Source organism: Chiloscyllium punctatum, chromosome 11, assembly GCF_047496795.1.
Source record: "Chiloscyllium punctatum isolate Juve2018m chromosome 11, sChiPun1.3, whole genome shotgun sequence".
Taxonomy (NCBI): Eukaryota; Metazoa; Chordata; class Chondrichthyes; order Orectolobiformes; family Hemiscylliidae; genus Chiloscyllium; species Chiloscyllium punctatum.
In genome coordinates, this window is record NC_092749.1 from 4,770,890 (window position 1) to 4,790,488 (window position 19,599).

A 19,599-nucleotide genomic window follows, 5' to 3' on the forward strand; every position below is an offset into this window, starting at 1 on the left:
ACAACTCGTGGACTAGTGGACTTGATTTCCTGAGAGTCATGACAATGTGGAATTTTAAATTACGCATGTTGTCATTACTCCTTTCATGTGTTTGGAAATAAGCTGGGGTGAGGATCCATTGTCATGATAATTATTGCAAAGATTGTAACCACCACTCAGGGTAGATTCACTGACAACAAATCATAAACAACAAATATTATCAGATTCACTTCATGGAAACCCACTCAGTAATGTCTGTTCACCAAAGGGTTAAGAGAAAATTAGAAAAAAAACATTGAAAGCCAAGAAATGGAATAAGGAATGTGTTCAAACTGCTGTCCCCCATCTCATGCTAGAGAACCATGTTGAATTTTCTTTTTACTGGCAGCTTAATTTCTTTAACTTCTGAGAATAAATGATTTAAAAAGCTGCAATTGGCTCAGACACTTTGAGTTTTGAATTAGTAACTGGACATACAATAAACTGTGTGGAGAAACAGGGTTGCCAGTCTGTTGAGATGATCAGTGGAACTCTACTTGCTGTGATCCTGTCCCTCTGTGTTACTTTTGGTAAGTGTTTGCTTTGGAGAAGTTTAACTTGCTATAAAAGACCTCTCTATGGCTTTTGCTGCTGTGGAATTTGTGTGAATTCTATAAGTTTGAATGTTGAGAACTGGAGGGGAGAGTCACAAGGAGAATTTGTCACTGTCAGGGGATTTTTAGTGCAGCTGACACAGACCAGAAAATGGAGCATTCCTTCCATCTTTTTCTGTTATTTATTTACTGGGAGAATGGAATTGAGGGAAAGGCTGCTCCATTGAGGTGTGGAATTGGAGTGGATTAGATTACTCTGTGTGTTCACTGGGTCTCATTAGGGTGGATTGAAAGACAACCTGCTGTTTTATAAAGTTGGTGAATTTACAGCTTTGTGATTCAGAGTGAGTTTCACCAATGGACCGGTGCTGACACTCACATTAATTCTCAACTCTCAAGCTGCACCTTCACACTCACTGAGAGTGTAGAGTCCCTTTGTGCTTCCACCATTTCCCAGCTGTTAAATGGACAGATAATACCTGTGGAACAAATTGGGGATTTCACCATCTACAGAACAAAGAGAGGGAAACTGCAGGAAATGTGATTTTGATAATTTGGCTGAGATATGGTTGCCTTTTTTGAACAACAGCTGCAAACTGAGCCCAGTAAATGGAAAAAAAGAAGCAACCTTTGCTGCACAGAGTGGAATCTCACTGTTCCCAAAATCACAGGAATATTCTGATGAAGGAGGAAGCCATTGGGCCCATTGTATCTGCACCAGCTCTCTGACCACTTTAACTTAGTGCCAATGCTTGCCTTTTCCCCACCTTCCTGCACATTGTTTATATTTAAATAAACATCCAGTAGCCTGTTAAATGCCAAAACTGGACCTTAAGGCCAGAGGATATAGGAGCACAATTAGGCCATTCAGCTCATCGGGTTGGTTCTGCCATTCAGTGAGATCATGGCTGCTCTGATAGTCCTCATCTCTACTTTCCCCATAACCCTGGATTCCATTCCTGATTAAATATCTGTCACTATTAAACTCAAAATTACTTCAGGACTCAATCTCAACAGCCCTCTGTGGAAAATAATTCCTCAGATTCACTTCCTCTGAGAGATTAAATTCCTCCTCATCTCCATCTTAAATTGCAGACCCATTCCTATGAGCTTTAACCCTCTGACCCCAGACACCCCCACAAAGGGAAACAACCTCCTCTCCATATTCACCCTGTCAAAGTCCAAAGAAACTGAGATGTTTCAAAAATTCTTTTCATTCCAAACTCCAATCAGGGCAAGCCCCTCCCCTGGGATGGAGAAAAGGATTCATGTCAATATATTCAGGAAGTAATAGCCGAACATTTGGAAAATCATAATCTAATCAAGCAGAGTCAGTGTGGATTCATAAAAAGGAAATCATGTCTGACTAATTTATTTGAGTTTTTCAAGAAAGTCTCATCTAGATTGGAGAGAGTGGAACCAGTAAATGTTTTGTGTTTGGACTTCCAGGAGGAATTTGGTCAGGAGGCTCACAAAAGGCAAATTCATTTGATAAGAATCCACAATATTGGAGAGAGCATACTAGTGTGGCCAGAGAAATGGCTCATGGGGAGGAAACAGTGAAAAGGGAAAAGGGGTTCATTTTCACGTTGTGAACAGTGGACCAGTGGGGTTCCACAGAGATTAGTGCTGAGAGCACATCTGTTTACAATTTATATTAATGTAGGAATATTTGCAGATAACACAAAAATAAATGAAAAGGCAATTTGTGAGAGAGACACAAACAGTTTATAGAGATATCGATCATTTTATGAAAGTGTGCAAAAAGCTGGCAAATGGAGTATAATGTGTGAAAATATGAAGTTGTTCATTTTAGAAGGGAGAAAATAAGAACAGAATATTATTTAAATGGAGAGAAATTGCAGAAAACTGCAACACAAAGAGATTTGGATAAACTTGTGCACAAAACTCAGAAAGCTAGCACACAGGGTTAACAGGAAATCAGGAAGGCTAATGGAATGTTGGCCCTTATTTCAAGGGGGTTGAAGTATAAGAGTCAGGAAGTTTTACTGCAACTGGACAAGGTGCTGGTGGGCCCACATCAGGTGCACTGTCAGCAGTTTTGGTTCACCTTATTGAAAGAAAGATTTACTTAATTGGAGGCAGTTCAGAGAAGGTTCACGAGGATGATCCCTGGTATGGAGGGATTGTCTTATGAGCAAAGGCTGAACAGGTTAGGACTCTACTCACCTGAGTTTAGAAGAATGAGAAGTAATCTCTCTGAAGGAAACTTAAGGAGCTTGTCAGGATTAATGCTGAGAGGATGTTTCCCCTCATGGGAGAGTTTCGGACCAGAGGCCACAGTCTCATAATTAAGGGACACCAGTTTCAGACTGAGATGAGGAAGAATGTCTTCTCTGACAGGATTGTGAGCCTTTGGGTTCCTTGCTCCAGAGAGCTGTGGGAGCAGAGTCCTTCTGTATGTTTAAGACTGAGATTGATAACTTCATGATCAGTTTCCAGGAATGTGGAGGAAAGTGGATGTGAGGAATGTTTTATTCAGCTGAGAACATTGGGTGCTGGTACATAATTCTTTGAAGTTAGCATTGCGTGTAGACAGGGTGGTTTAAAAATAAATTCATACTTGCCTTCGTTGTTTCGTCTTTTGATTATAGGAATTGGGATATTGAGATTGTGCAGGATATTGGTGAGGCCTCTTCTAGAGTACTGTGTCCAATTCTGGTCACCCAGTTAAAGGAAGTATATTGCTAAACTGGAGATGGTTCTGAAGTGATTTACCAGAATGCTATTGGCTATGGAAAAGTTATGTGACAAAGAAAATCTGAATTAGTTGCAACTTTTCTCACTGGAGCATAAGAGGTTGGGAGCTCACCTGATAGAAAGTTATAAAATAAAGAGAGATATTGAAAGGGTTAATGGAAGGTGTCTTTTCCTGAGAATGAGGGATCTCTACACTAGGGAGCCCATTTTTAAGGTAAAAGTAGAGAGATTTTAAAAAGATATGATGGGCAAATTTTTTACACAGAGGGAATTTCAAGGGTGGAATGAATGACCTGAGGAAGAGTTGGATGTGGGTACAATCGCAATGTTTAAAAAAACATTTGGATAAGTATATGAAAAGTAAAGGTTTGGAGGGATATTGGCACTAGTTTTGTTTGGGATTATTGATGACTGCATTGGCGCCACCTCGTGCTCCCGTGAGGAGGTTGAGCAATTCATCAACTTCACCAACACATTCCACTCTGAACTTAAATTTACCTGGACCATCTCTGACACCTCCTTCCCCTTCCTGGACCTCTCCATCTCCATTAATGATGACCGACTTGACACTGACATTTTTTACAAACCCACCGACACCCACAGTTACCTGGATTACACCACTTCCCACCCTAACTCCTGACAAAATGCCATCCTGTATTTCCAATTCCTCTGCCTCCGCTGTATCTGCTCCCAGGAGGACCAGTTCCACCACAGAACACACCAGATGGCCTCCTTCTTTAGAGACTGCAATTTCCCTTCCCACATGGTTAAAGATGCCCTCCAATGCATCTCGTCCACATCTGGCACCTCCTCCCTCAGACCCCACACCTCCAACCGTAACAAGGACAGAACAGCCCTGATGCTCACAGTCCACCCTATCAACCTCCGCATAAACCAAATCATCTGCCAACATTTCCGCCACCTCCAAATAGATCCCACCACCAGGGATATATTTCCCTCCCCACCCCTTTCCACCTTCGGCAAAGACCATTCCCTCTGTGACTACCTTGTCAGGTCCACGCCCCCCCAACAACCTACCCTCCCGTCCTGGCACCTTCCCCTGTCACCGCAGGAATTGCAAAACCTGCGCCCACACCTCCTCTCTCACCTCCATCCAAGGCCCCAAAGGAGCCTTCCACATCCATCAGAGTTTTACCTACACATCCGCCAATATCATTTATTGTATCTGTTGCTCCCGATGCGGTCTCCCCTACATTAGGGAACATCTCTGGGACACCCACACCAATCAACCACACCACCCTGTGGTCCAACATTTCAACTCCCCCTCCCACTCACCGCCGACCCCTCACCACCCGATGCCTGGAGGAAGAACGCCTCATCTTCCGCCTCGGAACACTTCAACCCCAGGGCATCAATATGGACTTCACCAGTTTCCTCATTTCCCCTTCCCTCACCTCATCCCAGTTCCAAACTTTCAGCTCAGCACTGTCTGCATGACTTGTCCTACCTGCCTATCTTCCTTTCTACCTATCCACTCCACACTGCTCTCTGACCTATCACCTTTATCCCACCCCCATTCACCCATTGTACTCTTTGCTAACTTTCCCAACCCTCCTCCCTGACCTATCACCTTCATCCCCACCTCCACTTACCTATTGTACTCTATGCTACTTTCTCCCCACCCCACCCTCCTCTCATTCATCTCTCCACCCTTCAGGCACTCTGCCTCTTTCCTGATGAAGGGCTTTTGCCCAAAATGTTGATTTCCCTGCTCCTCGGATGCTGCCAGAACTGCTGTGCTTTTCCAGCACCACTAATCCAGAATCTGGTTTCCAGCATCTGCAGTCATTGTTCTTGCCTTGTTTGGGATTACATTCACCATGGACTGTTTGGTCCTAAGGGTCTGATTCTGTGCTGTATGACACTGTGACTCGATGACTCCATTGAATGGTGGACAGGCTCATAGGGCTGAATGGCCTACTCCTGTTCTAATTCCTCTGATCAACTTACTCAATAATTTCTACACTACCCCCAAAAAAATTGCATATTACAATATTATATTCCATTTGCCACATTTTGTCACTCACTTCATGTGTGACTCTCTCTTTGCAGGTTCTTCATCTCCTCTTGACACCTCACTTTTCTCCTTATCTTGGTGTCATCACCAAATTGATCCCCCATCCAGAATCAGAGATTGCTGTGCTGGAGTCTCTCATTCTTCACCCTTCAAATCCGTGCTGCATCTCCTCCTCCATCTCCCCTGAAGTGGGATGGAATATTACTGGACAAGGGACACAACATTCCAGTGGGACCCACCCTGACTCACTAACTGAGCTGTAGGTACTTTAGACTGACCCTGGGACCATCACTGGCTCCATGTTATCTACCTGGAGCTGGAGGGGCACACCTTGTGACCCTCACATTTGTCTTCAATCTGCCCAGCTTATCCAATTTCCCTCAGCCCTGCCGTAGGTGTAGGAAAGACCAAACAATCAGACTGTAGTTTATTAATTGGTATTTTTTTAATTTGAAGGTGCAAATGTGTCAGTCCTTCTCCAGTCTCCCAACCTGGAACGGGTCACCAAAGGTCACACTGCCCGGTTACAGTGCACCATGAGGAATGCTGCAGTGACACACATCGATGTTCACTGGTATCGGTTGGAAAGACAGATTAAGGTGGTCTGGATTTTAACATATGATGTGAGGAACATCACACAACGGTACCCAGGATTCACTGAGCGTTTCCAGCCTTCCAGAGATCCCTCCAGTAACAGCTTCATTCTGACCATCTCAAATGTGAGGCCCAGAGATACTGGGGTCTATTATTGTATGGTTTCGGATAATGTCCCCGGTACAGGAAGCCAGCTCATTGTAGACAGTAAGTAGAGTTTACATGGCAATCGACACCAGCAAGAACCTTTTGCCCAATGAATGAATTGAAGATCAGTTTGTTTTCAAGAAGTTTGAGGAGATGATGGAGAGTGACCTCAGGGATGGATTCACTGTAGGGAGGAAACTGAGCTCAGGTTCAATGTTGGTGAATGGTGGGAGATAAGAGATATTTTTGCGGCAATGGGAGGAGAATCTTGTGGGAAATGTGGAGCTTTCTCCTGAAGAATGAGTGACATTAATTCCATTCAACTCACAAGAGTGTCAGTGCCATCAGGCTGGATGTGCAGAGTCAGGGAGATTGCTCTGTGAGGTGCCACATCTGCAGGGGAATCTCCCAGGGATTGGGAATGAACCATAGAGCACGAAGGGGCATACACATCCAGGTTAAAGGGCACCACTCCACATCACGTATGGGGCTAGGGAAGGAACCCGACCTCCATGAGCTCCCACAACTGAGACTAGGTTTGAAGCTTAGACAGAGCCGTCGATTGATGGAACAGAGGAGAGGCCCTTCATCCCATTGAATGTTTTCCAAAATCCCCTCAAAACCTCCTGATTTTCACTTTAAAACTTTGCATCTCATTATTGATTTTTTAATTAAATGAAAACATACACTTTCAATCCACAGTGTCCATATCCCTCATCACATTATACTCCTCAGTCAGGTCATCCCTCAGCCTTCTCACTCCAGAGAAAACACTGCAAGTGTATCCAGCCTCTCCTCATGGCTGAAGTGCTCCATCCCAGGCAGTATCCTCTCCACTCCTTCCAGTGCAATTACATCACAGGGAGAAGGAAGCGCGAGGAGAGAGGAGCCTCTGTTGGGAACAAGGAATGGGGATGGTCTGGGGCTGGCAGCTGAAATCAGGAGCTGCCCTTTATTCAAGCAATGTCACTGTGAATTCAACCCCTGCTGTGCCTTCTGGCCCTTATTTTAAGGAGGTTAGCCAATCAGAGTTAGGAAGTCTTACTGCAGTGCTACAAGGCGCCGGTGAGACCACATCTAGAGCACAGTGAGCTGTTTTGTTCCTCTTTTTAAGGAAATAAATCATTTCACTAGTGGAGATCAGAGAAGGCTCACTGGTATGATCCTGGCACCAAGAGATTGTCCTACAAGCAATGGCTGAACAGGTTTAGCACCATTTGCAGTTTCTCAGATACTGAAACAGTTCATGTTCAGATTAAACAAGATTGAGAAAATATCCAGGCTTGTGCTGACAAGGGGAAAGTAACATTCATGCCAAACAATGCCAGGCTCCAATAATACAAAATTTAACTACCACCCCTGCCATTCAAATAGGATTGCTATCACTGAATTCACCAATATCATTATCCTTGAGGTTACCATTGACCAGAAACTGTGGGAGTTTGCACATTCTCCTCGTGTCTGCATGGGTTTCCTCCGGGTGCTCCGGTTTCCTCCCACAGTCCAAAGATGTGCACGTCAGATTAATTGGCCATGCTAATTTGCCCATATGCTAGGTGCATTAGTCAGAGGGAAATGGGTCTGGGTGGGTTACTCTTCAGAGGGTCGGTGTGGACTGGTTAGGCCGAAGGATCTGTTTCCGCACTGCAGGGAATCTAATCTAATCTAATATAAGCACATTGGCTAGAACTGCAAGTCAAAGTAGTCTTAATGTTGGGCGTAAGTTGAATAAGGAGTTGAAATTCGCCTGTTGCAAAGATATTACTGCAGCTGTTATGGGGGATTTCAAAATGGAGCTAGACTGGGAGAATCAGGACGGTACTGGATCCCAAAAAGGGAGTTTGTTGAGTGCTTCTGAGATGGATTCTTAGAATAGCTTGGACTGGAGCTTTGCAGAGTAAAGGCAATTCTGGATCTGGTGTTGTGCAATGAACTGGATTCAATCAGGGACCTTGAAGTAAGGGAGCCATTAGGAGGTAGTGACCATAACATGATAAGCTTTAATTTGCAAAGGGAGACAGAGAAGGGAGAATCGGGAGTGTCAGTATTGCAGTTGAACAAAGGGAACTATGGAGCCATGAGGGAAAAGCTGGCCAAAGTTCAATGGTTCAATACCCTAGCAGGTGGCACTGGAGCAACAATGGCAGGTATTTCTGGATATAAAGCAGAAGATGCAGGATCAGTTCATTCCAAAGAGGAAGAAAGATCCCAAGGGGAGACAGGGGCGGCCGTGGCTGATGAGGGAAGATAAGGACTGTATAAAGATAAAAGAGAAGAAGTACAACGTAGCAAAGATGAGCGGGAAGCCAGAGGGCTGGGAAACTTTTAAAGAGCAACAAAGGTTAACTAAACAGACAATATGCAGAGAAAAAATGACGTACGAAAGTAAACTGGCCAAAAGGTGGGGAGTAAAAGCTTTTTTGGGTATGTGAAAAGAAAAAAAATGGTTAAGACTAAAATTGGGCCCTTGAAGACAGAAATAGATGAATTTATTACGGGGAACAAGGAAATGGCAAAAGAGTTGAATAGGTGTTTTGGATTTGCCTTCACTGGGGAAGACACAAGCAATCTCCCAAATGTAACAATGGCTGAAGGACCTAGGTAATGGATTAACTGAAGGGGAAGGAAATGGTGTTGATAGACTGTTAGGCCTGAAGGCTGACAAGTCTCTGAGACCTGATGGTCTGCATCCCAGGGTACTTAAGGAGGTGGCTCTGGAAATCATGGATGCATTGGTAATCATTTTCCAATGTTCTATATATTCAGGATCAGTTCCTGTGGATTGGAGGGTGGCTTATGTTGTCCCACTTTTCAAGAAGAGAGGGAGAAAGAAAACAGAGAATTATATACTGGTTAGCCAGACGTCAGTGGTGGGAAAGATGCTAGAGTCAATTATAAAAGATGAAATTACGACTCATTTGGATAGCTGTAAGAGGATAGGTCAGAGTCAGTAAGGATTTACGAAGGAGAAATTGTGCTTAACTAATCGTCTGGAATTTTTTGAGGATGTATCTATGAAGATGGAGAAGGGAGAGCCAGTGGATGTAGTGTACCTGGATGTTAAGAAAGCCTTTGATAAGGTCCCACATAGGAAATTAGTAATTAAAATTAGGGCACATGGCATTGGGGGCAAGGTACTGACTTGGATTGAAAATTGCCTGACTGACAGGAAGCAAAGAGTAGTGATAAATGGGTCCCTTTCAGAATGGCAGGTACCACAAGGTTCGGTGCTGGGACCGCAGCTGTTTACAATATACATCGATGAAGACATTACAAGCAATATTAGCAAATTTGCTGATGACACAAAGCTGGGTGGCAGGGTGAAATGTGAGGAGGATGTTATGAGAATACAGGGTGACTTCGACAGGCTCGGTGAGTGGATGGATGCAAGACAGATGCAATTTAATGTGGATAAATGTGTGGTTATGCACTTTGGTGGCAAGAACAGGAAGGCAGATTACTATCTAAATGGAGTCAAGTTAGGTAAAGGGGCAGTACAATGAGATCTAGATGTTCTTGTACATCAGTCAATGAAAGCAAGCATGCAGGTACAGTAGGTAGTGAAGAAAGCTAATGGCATGCTGGTCTTCATAACAAGAGGAATTGAGTATAGGAGCAAAGAGGTTCTTCTGAAGTTGTACAGGGTCCTGGTGAGACTGCACCTGGAGTATTGTGTACAGTTTTGGTCTCCAAGTTTGAGGGACATTCTGGATTTTGAGGGAGTGCAGTGCAGGTTCACAAGGTCAATTCCCGGAATGGCGGGACTATCAAATGTTGAAAGATTGGAGCAACTGGGCTTGTATACACTTGAGTTTAGAAGGATTAGAGGGGATCTGATTGAGACTTATAAAATTATTAATGTATTGGACACTTTGGAGGCAGGCAGCATGTTTCCACTGATGGGTGAGTCCAGAGCCAGAGGACACAGGTTAAAAATAAGGGGTAGGCCATTTAGAATAGAGTTGAGGAGAAACTTCTTCACCCATAGAGTGGTGGGTGTATGGAATGCTCTGCCACAGAAGGCAGTGGAGGCCAAGTCTCTGGATACTTTCAAGTAAGAGATGGCTAAAGCTCTTAGAGATAGTGGAATCAAGGGTTAGGGGGATAAGGCAGGAACAGGATACTGATTGAGGATGATCAGCCATGATCATAATGAATGGTGGTGCTAGCTCGACGGGCTGTATGTCCTACTACTGCACCTATTGTCTATTGCATATTGTCTATTGTCAAAGGCTAGGAATACTCTGGTAAGTAACTAACCTCCTGACTCCTTAAATCTGTCCACCATCTGCAAGGTACAGGCCAGGCGTGTGATGGAATGCTCCCCACTTGCCCAAATGGGTACAAAATCCTGGGATTTCATTCCTAAGGGACTGATGGGTTTACCTACAGCACATGGACTGCAATGGTTCAAGGTAGCACCACACCACTACCTCCTAAAAGACAACTCATGACGGACAATAAATGCCCTTCCAGTGACACCCACGTTCCAAAATGAATAAAAATGTCAATTGGGAATCTTCTCACTGGGGTTTAGAAGAATGAGAGGTGATCTCTTTCAAAGATATCAGATTCCTAAAGGGTTTGACAGGGTCAATGCTGAGAGGATGGTTCCCTTCATGGGAGAGTCTAAGTCCAGAGGACACAGTATCAGAATTATGAAGCATCAATTTAAAACGGAGGTGTTGAGGAATTTCTTCTGTCAGTGTATTGTGAATCTTTAGAACTCCTTGGTACAGAGAGCTGTGGGCGGGCAGAATTCTTGTGTATATCGAAGTTTGAGACAGCGAGATTCTTGGTTAGTTGGGGAATCAAGGATTACAGGGAAATCACAGGGAAGTGGTCGTGAGGAATGTAGATCTGTCAGGATCCTATTGGATGGCATAGCAGGCTTGTGGGCTGAGTGGCCTCCTCCTGTTCCTATTTCTTATAGTCTCAGGTTCTTTAATTGTTTACACAAATAGTTATTACAGTTATTTCATGAATTAAAGATCTTTTGTTTTCTCTGTTTCAATTCTACTGGTTCAATCTTAAACAAGTTCCCTTTTTAATACAGAATGTGTTCCACCTGAATTGTCACTTTGAACTGGCAGCAAATTGTAACTCAGAGAATTGATTCTTAAATCCTTGATCTTTTCCCCTCAAGTTGCAAATCCTGTCGTCCTTCTCCAGTCTCCGAGTCTCAAACATGTCACCAGGGGTCACACTGCCCAGTTACAGTGCATCATGAGGAATGCCGCAGTGAAACACACCACTGTTAAATGGGACAAACAAAAACCAGGGAGTCACTATGTGCGAATTTTAACACATGGTAAAGATGGCTCCACACAATGGAGCCCAGGATTCACTGAGCGATTCCAGCCTTCTCGAGACTCCTCCAGTAACAGCTTCATTCTGACCATCACAAACGTTCAACCCAATGACACTGCCGTGTATTACTGCTCAGTGCGGGGTAGTATCTATGGAAGAGGAAGCCGAATCATTGTAAACCGTGAGTAACATTTACATGACAATCTCCTCCTGTAATAACCTCGTGCCCAATGAATGAATTGGAGATCAGTTTGTGATCAAGAAGATTGAGGAGATGATGAAGAGTGATCTTGGGGATGGATTCACTGTGGGGAGGAAGCCAAGTTAAGGTTCTGAAATGTATTCAATTCTTTTATGAGATGTGGGTGTCATAGCTGTGCCAGCATTTATTGCTCATCCTTAATAGTTTGGATCAGAAATTGCCTCGCTGAAAGAAGATAAAGGATGGTGGTTGATGGGAAATGCTCATCCTTGAATATGGGTGTACCACAAGGACCTGCTTTGGGGCCACTGCTGTTTGTCATTTTTGTAAATAAACTGGATGACGCATAGAAGGATGGATTAATAAATTTGTGGATGACACTAAGGTTGGTGGAGTTGTGGATAGTGCCGAAGGATGTTGCAGATTACAGAGAGACATAGATAAGCTGCAGAGCTGTGCTGAGAGGTGGCAAATGGAGTTTAATTAAGAAGAGTGTGAGATGATTCACTTTGGAAGGAGCAGCAGGAATAAAAAGTACTGGGCTAATGGTAAGATTCTTGGTAGTGTAGATGAGCAGAGAGAACTTGGTGTTCATGTACGTTCATGTCCCTGAAAGTTGCCACCCAGGTTGATAGGGTTGTTAAGAAGGCATATGGTGTGTCAGCTTTTATTGATGAAGGGATTGAGTTTCGGAGCCATGAGGCCATGTTGCAGTTGTACAAAACTCTAGTTGGCCACACTTTGAGTATTGCATCTATTTCTGGTCACAACATTGTAAGGAAGAATGTGGATGCTTTGGAAAGTGTTCAGAGGAAATTTATGGGGGGAGGGTCTTATGAGGAAAGGCTGAGGGACTTGAGGATGTTTTTGTTAGAGAGAAGAAGGTTGAGAGGTGACTTAGTAGCGACATACAAGATAATCAGAGGGTTAGATAGGGTGGACAGTGAGAGCCTTTTTTCTTGGATGGTGAAGGCTCGCATGAGGGGACATAGCTTGAAATTGAGAGGTGATAGACATAAGACAGATATCATAGGTAGTTTCTTTACTCAGGAACTAGTAGGGGCCGTGGGAACACACTGCCTGCGACACTAGTAGACTCACCATCTTTAAGGGCATTTAAATTGTCATTGGATAAACATATGGATAAAAATGGAACAGTGTAGATTAGATGAACTTCACATTGGTTCAACAAGTCGGCACAACATCAAGGGCTGAAAGGCCTGTACTACGCTGTAATGTTCTATGTTCGAACTGCCCTTGAGAAGGTGGCACTGAGCTGCCTACTTGAACCACTGCATTGACCCATTGGCTGTCATTCCTGGGTTAAGGTCAGGCTCCTACACAATCTATTAAGACTCTGCAAAACGGTTCTTCAAAAGCTGTGATTGGAATTAAAGGTGAAGCTTTAATTGAGGGTTGGGGAATCCCCAAATCCTGACATCTACCAGCTTGTCTGTTAAAATTTAACATGTTTATATAATCCTGACCAAAACAAATATTTTAATATATTAGACCGTGTATTCCTCATCCATTAATGACCTGCCATTGGAATCTCATGAGCCAATGTGTGAAATTTCATTCTGGTTCTCAGATGGAGTGACTACCTGATGCACCATGGTCCATTCCTCATTGCCTGGTATTTGGGGCTGCTTTGTATCAATTTCTCAAAGGTAAATGGAAAACGATTGTAGTTGTAGGAATATCGAAGGTATCTTCAGAGAAGGGAGCATTGCAAAATTAATCACTGTTATGATAGGGTAGGACAGAGAGAACATGATCCTCTGAAAGTAAAAATGAGGGTGAGGGAGCTCAGGAATTTGTCTTTGGATATTAAAAGGAGAGTGAAACCACTGGGGGGGACTGCATATTGCATCTATTTCCTCATTTGTACTTTGTCTTTCAAGCAAGAACACTCAAGGATTGTTTCTGATTCCATTTCTGATGAGACATTTGGATAAAACTCTCTCAGTTCAGATCCAATTGATGCACTAATGCTAAAGCATATTTTCTGAATCTGGTCAGCTGAATTCTCTTTAACTTCATTCTTTAAATTACAGTTTTGAAAATAAAATCTGATAACTGAAATTCCAAATCAACTCTTTGTTTTATAGGATGCTTTCTCCATTTGTCTAACTCTGTAAACCTGAGGTATAATCTTCTTGGAATATATTCATCTTTTTCATCTTTACTGATATTTTTCCAGTACCCTTCGTAAGGTTAATATTCTATAACCAGCCTGATCATTTTCCAAAGTGTTATCAGTTCTCTCAATAGAAATGTATTACACTCCTCCCACTACAACATATGCATTGACTAAGTCACTGGATCATCCACTTCTATGTGACTGGAACTGGTTTATAGTCCCTATGAATGCCTCCAATTACAATTTTATCTTTCATGAACTTCTCTGGATGACAACAGGACCATCAGGCAACACCAGTGACTGACATACCCAAACACCTTTCAAGATATTTGTTTGTTTATCTCTTTGCTTTGAAGCAAAAATACTCCCCTTTGAGATACAATACTCAGACCCTCCAGTGCTTTCACGCTCCTTGTTAATATCCAAAGACAAATTCTCAGGAATGTCCTGAGATCCCTCTCCCTCATTTGTATTTTCAGAGGATCATGTTCTCTCTGTCCTACCCTATCATAACAGTGATTAATTTTGCAATGCTCCCTTCTCTGAAGATACCTTCAATATTCCTATGACTGCAATCAGTTTCCTGTTTACTTTCTGGTAATTGACGCAATAGCAGCATTCATGAAGCATCTGGATAAATACACGAAAAGGAAGAGAATAGAGGGATATGGATCCTGAAAGTGAAGACAGTTTTAGTGCAGAGGGGTGAATGTGTTGGTGCAGGTTGGAGGGCCAAAGGGCCTGTTCCTGTGCTTTCTTGTTCTCTATTCTTTGGTATGTCTCATATCATTACAGTGGAAACATGGTCCTTTCTGTAGTTGCAGCCTGTTTCTGTTATAGTGATAACATATTTTTATGGCTGTTCTCCACTTCTTATTGCTCTATCAGCAAGACATTTTATTCCTGCAGTTTCTTTGAGGATTTCCAGATAACTCTTTCCCCACTCTAATTTTCTGTGTGAGATATGTTAAGGCTATCTGCTTTGCTCGTCCCGAATGCTTCATCATCATCATAAGAAGCCTTTCAGTTCTCTGAATTCTCCCATGATTCCATTCTCATTAATTTCACTGTCACAGCATTATCTGAATCCCTGACCCTACCACCTTGCATTCTCCTACACCAATACCCAGGCCAGTTTCTTCCTTGTAGTTTCAATTTTCAATTGTTCGATCCGACTTGGTGTTTCTAATTATCATTACTTTTATTGAATGAGGTGGTCTTTCACTGTAACAAACACACAAGGCTGCAGATTTTGTATTCACAATGAAACAGAAGTTCATTACACATAAGAGATTAAGATAAAATAGAATGAACCAAACTAATTACATATAAGCTAATTCAATGAAATTTGAAAGCACATGGAAACAATAAAATCACATTTATTCTAATACCATCAATTTTCAATATTCATCTCCCAGGGAATATCCTTTCCATCACATCGATAAGTTTGACTTAACTCTTTCTGTCTTCAGAGATTTGAGCCTCTTTGAGGGTAGCCCTGGATTATTCACATAAATGAGCTGAAACTTGCTTAGTTTTAGGTAATCCCTTTGATTATCAACTTTAATTGAGACATTGTGACATTACTATGAAAACACCCAATACCTTATGAATTTGTGCTTTCAAGCTGGCTGTGTCTGACATTTCCTTTTGGTTGGAGAAAGTGAGGTGTGCAGATGCTGGAGATCAGAGCTGAAAATGTGTTGCTGGAAAAGCACAGCAGGTCAGGCGGCATCCAAGGAGCAGGAGAATCGACGTTTCGAGCATAAGCCTTTCTTCAGGAATGAGGAAAGTGTGTCCAGCAGGCTAAGATAAAAGGTAGGGAGGAGGGACTTGGGGGAGGGGTGTTGGAAATGCGATAGGTGGAAGGAGGTCAAGGTGAGGGTGATAGGCAGGAGTGGGGTGGGGGCGGAGAGGTCAGGAAGAAGATTGCAGGTTAGGAAGGCAGTGCTGAGTTTGAGGGATTTGACTGAGACAAGGTGGGGGGAGGGGAAATGAGGAAACTGGAGAAATCGGAGTTCATCCCTTGTGGTTGGAGGGTTCCTAGGCGGAAGATGAGGTGCTCTTCCTCCAACTGTCGTGTTGCTATGGTCTGGCGATGGAGGAGTCCAAGGACCTGCATGTCCTTGGTGGAGTGGGAGGGGGAGTTGAAGTGTTGAGCCACGGGGTGGTTGGGTTGGTTGGTCCAGGTGTCCCAGAGGTGTTCTCCGCAAGTAAGTGGCCTGTCTCCCCAATATAGAGGAGGCCACATCGGGTGCAGCGGATGCAATAAATGATGTGTGTGGAGGTGCAGGTGGATTTGTGGCGGATGTGGAAGTATCCCTTGGGGCCTTGGAGGGAAGTAAAGGGGGAGGTGTGAGCGCAAGTTTTGCATTTCTTACGGTTGCAGGGGAAGGTGCCAGGAGTGGAGGTTGGGTTGGTGGGGGGTGTGGACTTGATGAGGGAGTCACGGACGGAGTGGTCTTTTCGGAACGCTGATAGGGAGGGGAGGGGAATATATCCCTGGTGGTGGGGTCCGTTTGGAGGTGGCGGAAATGACGGCGGATGATCCGCTGTATATGGAGGTTGGTGGGGTGGTAGGTGAGGACCAGTGGGGTTCTGTTCTGGTGGCGGTTGAAGGGGCGGGGCTCAAGGGCAGAGGAGCGGGAAGAGGAGGAGATGCGGTGGAGAGCATTGTCGATCATGTCTGGGGCGAAATTGTGGTCTTTGAAGAAGGAGGCCATCTGGGTTGTACGGTATTGGAACTGGTCCTCCTGGGAGCAGATGCGGCGGAGACAAAGAAATTGGGAATATGGGATGGCGTTTTTATAAGGGGCAAGATGGGAGGAGGTGTAGTCTAGGTAGCTGTGGGAGTCAGTCGGTTTATAGTAAATGTCCGTGTTGATTCGGTCGCCCAAGATAGAAATGGAAAGGTCTAGGAAGGGGAGGGAGGAATCTGAGACGGTCGAGGTGAATTTGAGGTCGGGATGGAAGGTGTTGGTAAAGTGGATGAACTGTTCAACCTACTCGTGGGAGCACGAGGCAGTGCTGATACAGTCATCGATGTAGCGGAGGAAAAGGTGGAGGGTGGTGCCAGTGTAGCTGCGGAAGATGGACTGTGAAAAGGTGGGGGGTGGTGCCAGTGTAGCAGCGTACAGTCCACCTTCCGCAATTACACTGGTACCACCCCTCACCTTTTCACAGTCCATCTTCTGCAGCTACACTGGCACCACCCTCCACCTTTTCCTTCGCTACATCAATGACTGTATCGGCGCTGCCTCTGCTCCCACCACGAGGTTGAACAGTTCATCCACTTTACAAACACCTTCCACCCCAACCTCAAATTCACCTGGACCATCTCAGACTCCTCCCTCCCCTTCCTAGACCTTTCCATTTCTATCTCGGGCGACCGAATCAACACGGACATTTATTATGAACCGACAGACTCCCACAGCTCCCACTACACCTTCTCCCACCCTGTCCCCTGTAAAAACGCCATCCCATATTCCCAATTCCTTTGTCTCCGCCGCATCTGCTCCCAGGAGGACCAGTTCCAATACCGTACAACCCAGATGGCCTCCTTCTTCAAAGACCACAATTTCGCCCCAGACATGATCGACGATGCTCTCCACCGCATCTCCTCCTCTTCCCGCTCCTCTGCCCTTGAGCCCCGCCCCTTCAACCGCCACCAGAACAGAACCCCACTGGTCCTCACCTACCACCCCACCAACCTCCATATACAGCGGATCATCCGCCGTCATTTCCGCCACCTCCAAACGGACCCCACCACCAGGGATATATTCCCCTCCCCTCCCTATCAGCGTTCCGAAAAGACCACTCCCTCCGTGACTCCCTCGTCAGTTCCACACCCCCCACCAACCCAACCTCCACTCCACCTTCCCCTGCAACCGCAAGAAATGCAAAAAATGCGCACACACCTCTCCCTTTACTTCCCTCCAAGGCCCCAAGGGATACTTCCACATCCGCCACAAATTCACCTGCACCTCCACAGACATCATTTATTGCATCCGCTGCACCCGATGTGGCCTCCTCTATATTGGGGAGACAGGTTGCTTACTTGCGGAACGTTTCAGAGAACACTTCTGGGACACCCGGACTAACCAACCCAACCACCCCGTGGCTCAACACTTCAACTCCCCCTCCCACTCCACCAAAGAAATGCAGGTCTTTGGATTCCTCCATCGCCAGACCATAGCAACACGACGGTTGAAGGAAGAGGGCCTTATCTTCTGCCTAGGAACCCTCCAACCACAAGAGATGAACTCCGATTTCTCCAGTTTCCTCATTTCCCCTCCCCCAACCTTGTCTCAGTGAAATCCCTCGAACTCAGCACCGCCTTCCTAACCTGCAATCTTCTTCCTGACCTCTCCGCCCCCACCCCCTCTCCGGCCTATCACCCTCACCTTGACCTCCTTCCACCTATCGCATTTCCAACGCCTCTCCCCTAAGTCCCTCCTCCCTACCTTTTATCTTAGCCTGCTGGACACACTTTCCTCATTCCTGAAGAAATGCTTATGCCCGAAGCGTCGATTCTCCTGTTCCTTGGATGCTGCCTGACCTGCTGTGCTTTTCCAGCAACACGTTTTCATTTCCTTCTGGTTCCCAGACTCCTGCCAAGTTAATTTATCCCCAGCCCCCATTAATAGCACTCAGGCATCAGCTCACAAAGGCTGGCTCTCGTTAGCTGCAATCTTTCTGTGCTCTCCACGTGTCACCTTCTCATCAATTCCACAGGATCACTGTTGTAGGAATTTCACATCCTTCTCCATCCTGCACCATTTCTCCAGCAATCCATCCATCTGCTTTATCCTTCTGCTGATCTACTCACTTATCCGTGGTACTGGGAGGAAATGCTGATTCCTTTCCTAGCTTCCTAAACTCTGACTGCTTGAGCATAGTTCTCCTTCTGCTTCTGTAATTTGGGATATATGTGGAGTGGGACTATTGACTGTTCACTGGATTAGTGGTGCTGGAAGAGCACAGCAGTTCAGGCTGCATCCAAGTAGCTTTGAAATCGACGTTTTGGGCAAAAGCCCTTCATCAGGAATAAAGGCAGTGAGCCTGAAGCATGGCGAGATAAGCTAGAGGAGGGTGGGGGTGGGGAGAAAGTAGCATAGAGTATACAAGGGGTGAGTGGGGGAGGGGATGAAGGTGATAGGTCAGGGAGGAGAGGGTGGAGTGGATAGGTGGAAAAGGAGATAGGCAGGTAGGATAAGTCCGGACAAGTCATGGGGACAGTTACTGAGCTGGAAGTTTAGAACTAGGGTGAGGTGGGGGAAGGGGAAATGAGGAAACTGTTTAAGTCCACATTGATGCCCTGGGGTTGAAGTGCTCCAAGGCGGAAGATGAGGCGTTCTTCCTCCAGGCGTCTGGTGGTGAGGGAGCGGCGGTGAAGGAGGCCCAGGACCTCCATGTCCTCGGCAGAGTGGGAGGGGGAGTTGAAATGTTGGACCACGGGCGGTGTGGTTGATTGGTGTGGGTGTCCCGGAGATGTTCCCTAAAGCGCTCTGCTAGGAGGTGGCCAGTCTCCCCAATGTAGAGGAGACCACATCAGGAGCAACGGATACAATAAATGATATTAGTGGATGTGCAAGTAAAACTTTGATGGATGCGGAAGGCTCCTTTAGGGCCTTGGATAGAGGTGAGGGAGGAGGTGTGGGTGCAGGTTTTACAGTTCCGGTGGTGGCAGGGGAAAGTGCCAGGATTGGAGGGTGGGTTGTTTGGGGGCGTGGACCTGACCAGGTAGTCGCGGAGGGAACGGTCTTTGCGGAAGGTGGAAAGGGGTGGGGAGGGAAATATATCCCTGGTAGTGGGGTCTGTTTGGAGGTGGCGGAAATGTCGGCAGATGATTTGGTTTATGCGAAGGTTGGTA

General features: G+C 45.2%; 1 protein-coding gene across 2 annotated transcripts in view; it reads left to right on the forward strand.

Moving 5' to 3' along the window:
- The first annotated feature begins 292 nt into the window (after window positions 1-292).
- The window catches only part of LOC140482693 (immunoglobulin superfamily member 2-like), a 37,835-nt gene continuing 18,528 nt past the window's right edge, over window positions 293-19,599 (forward strand). For both annotated transcript variants that reach the window (XM_072580215.1, XM_072580216.1), the window contains exons 1-3: window positions 293-548; window positions 5,788-6,132; window positions 11,219-11,563. In XM_072580215.1, coding sequence (XP_072436316.1) covers window positions 497-548; window positions 5,788-6,132; window positions 11,219-11,563 — 742 coding nt within the window. In that variant the 5' untranslated portion in view covers window positions 293-496. The remainder of the gene's footprint in view (window positions 549-5,787; window positions 6,133-11,218; window positions 11,564-19,599) is intronic.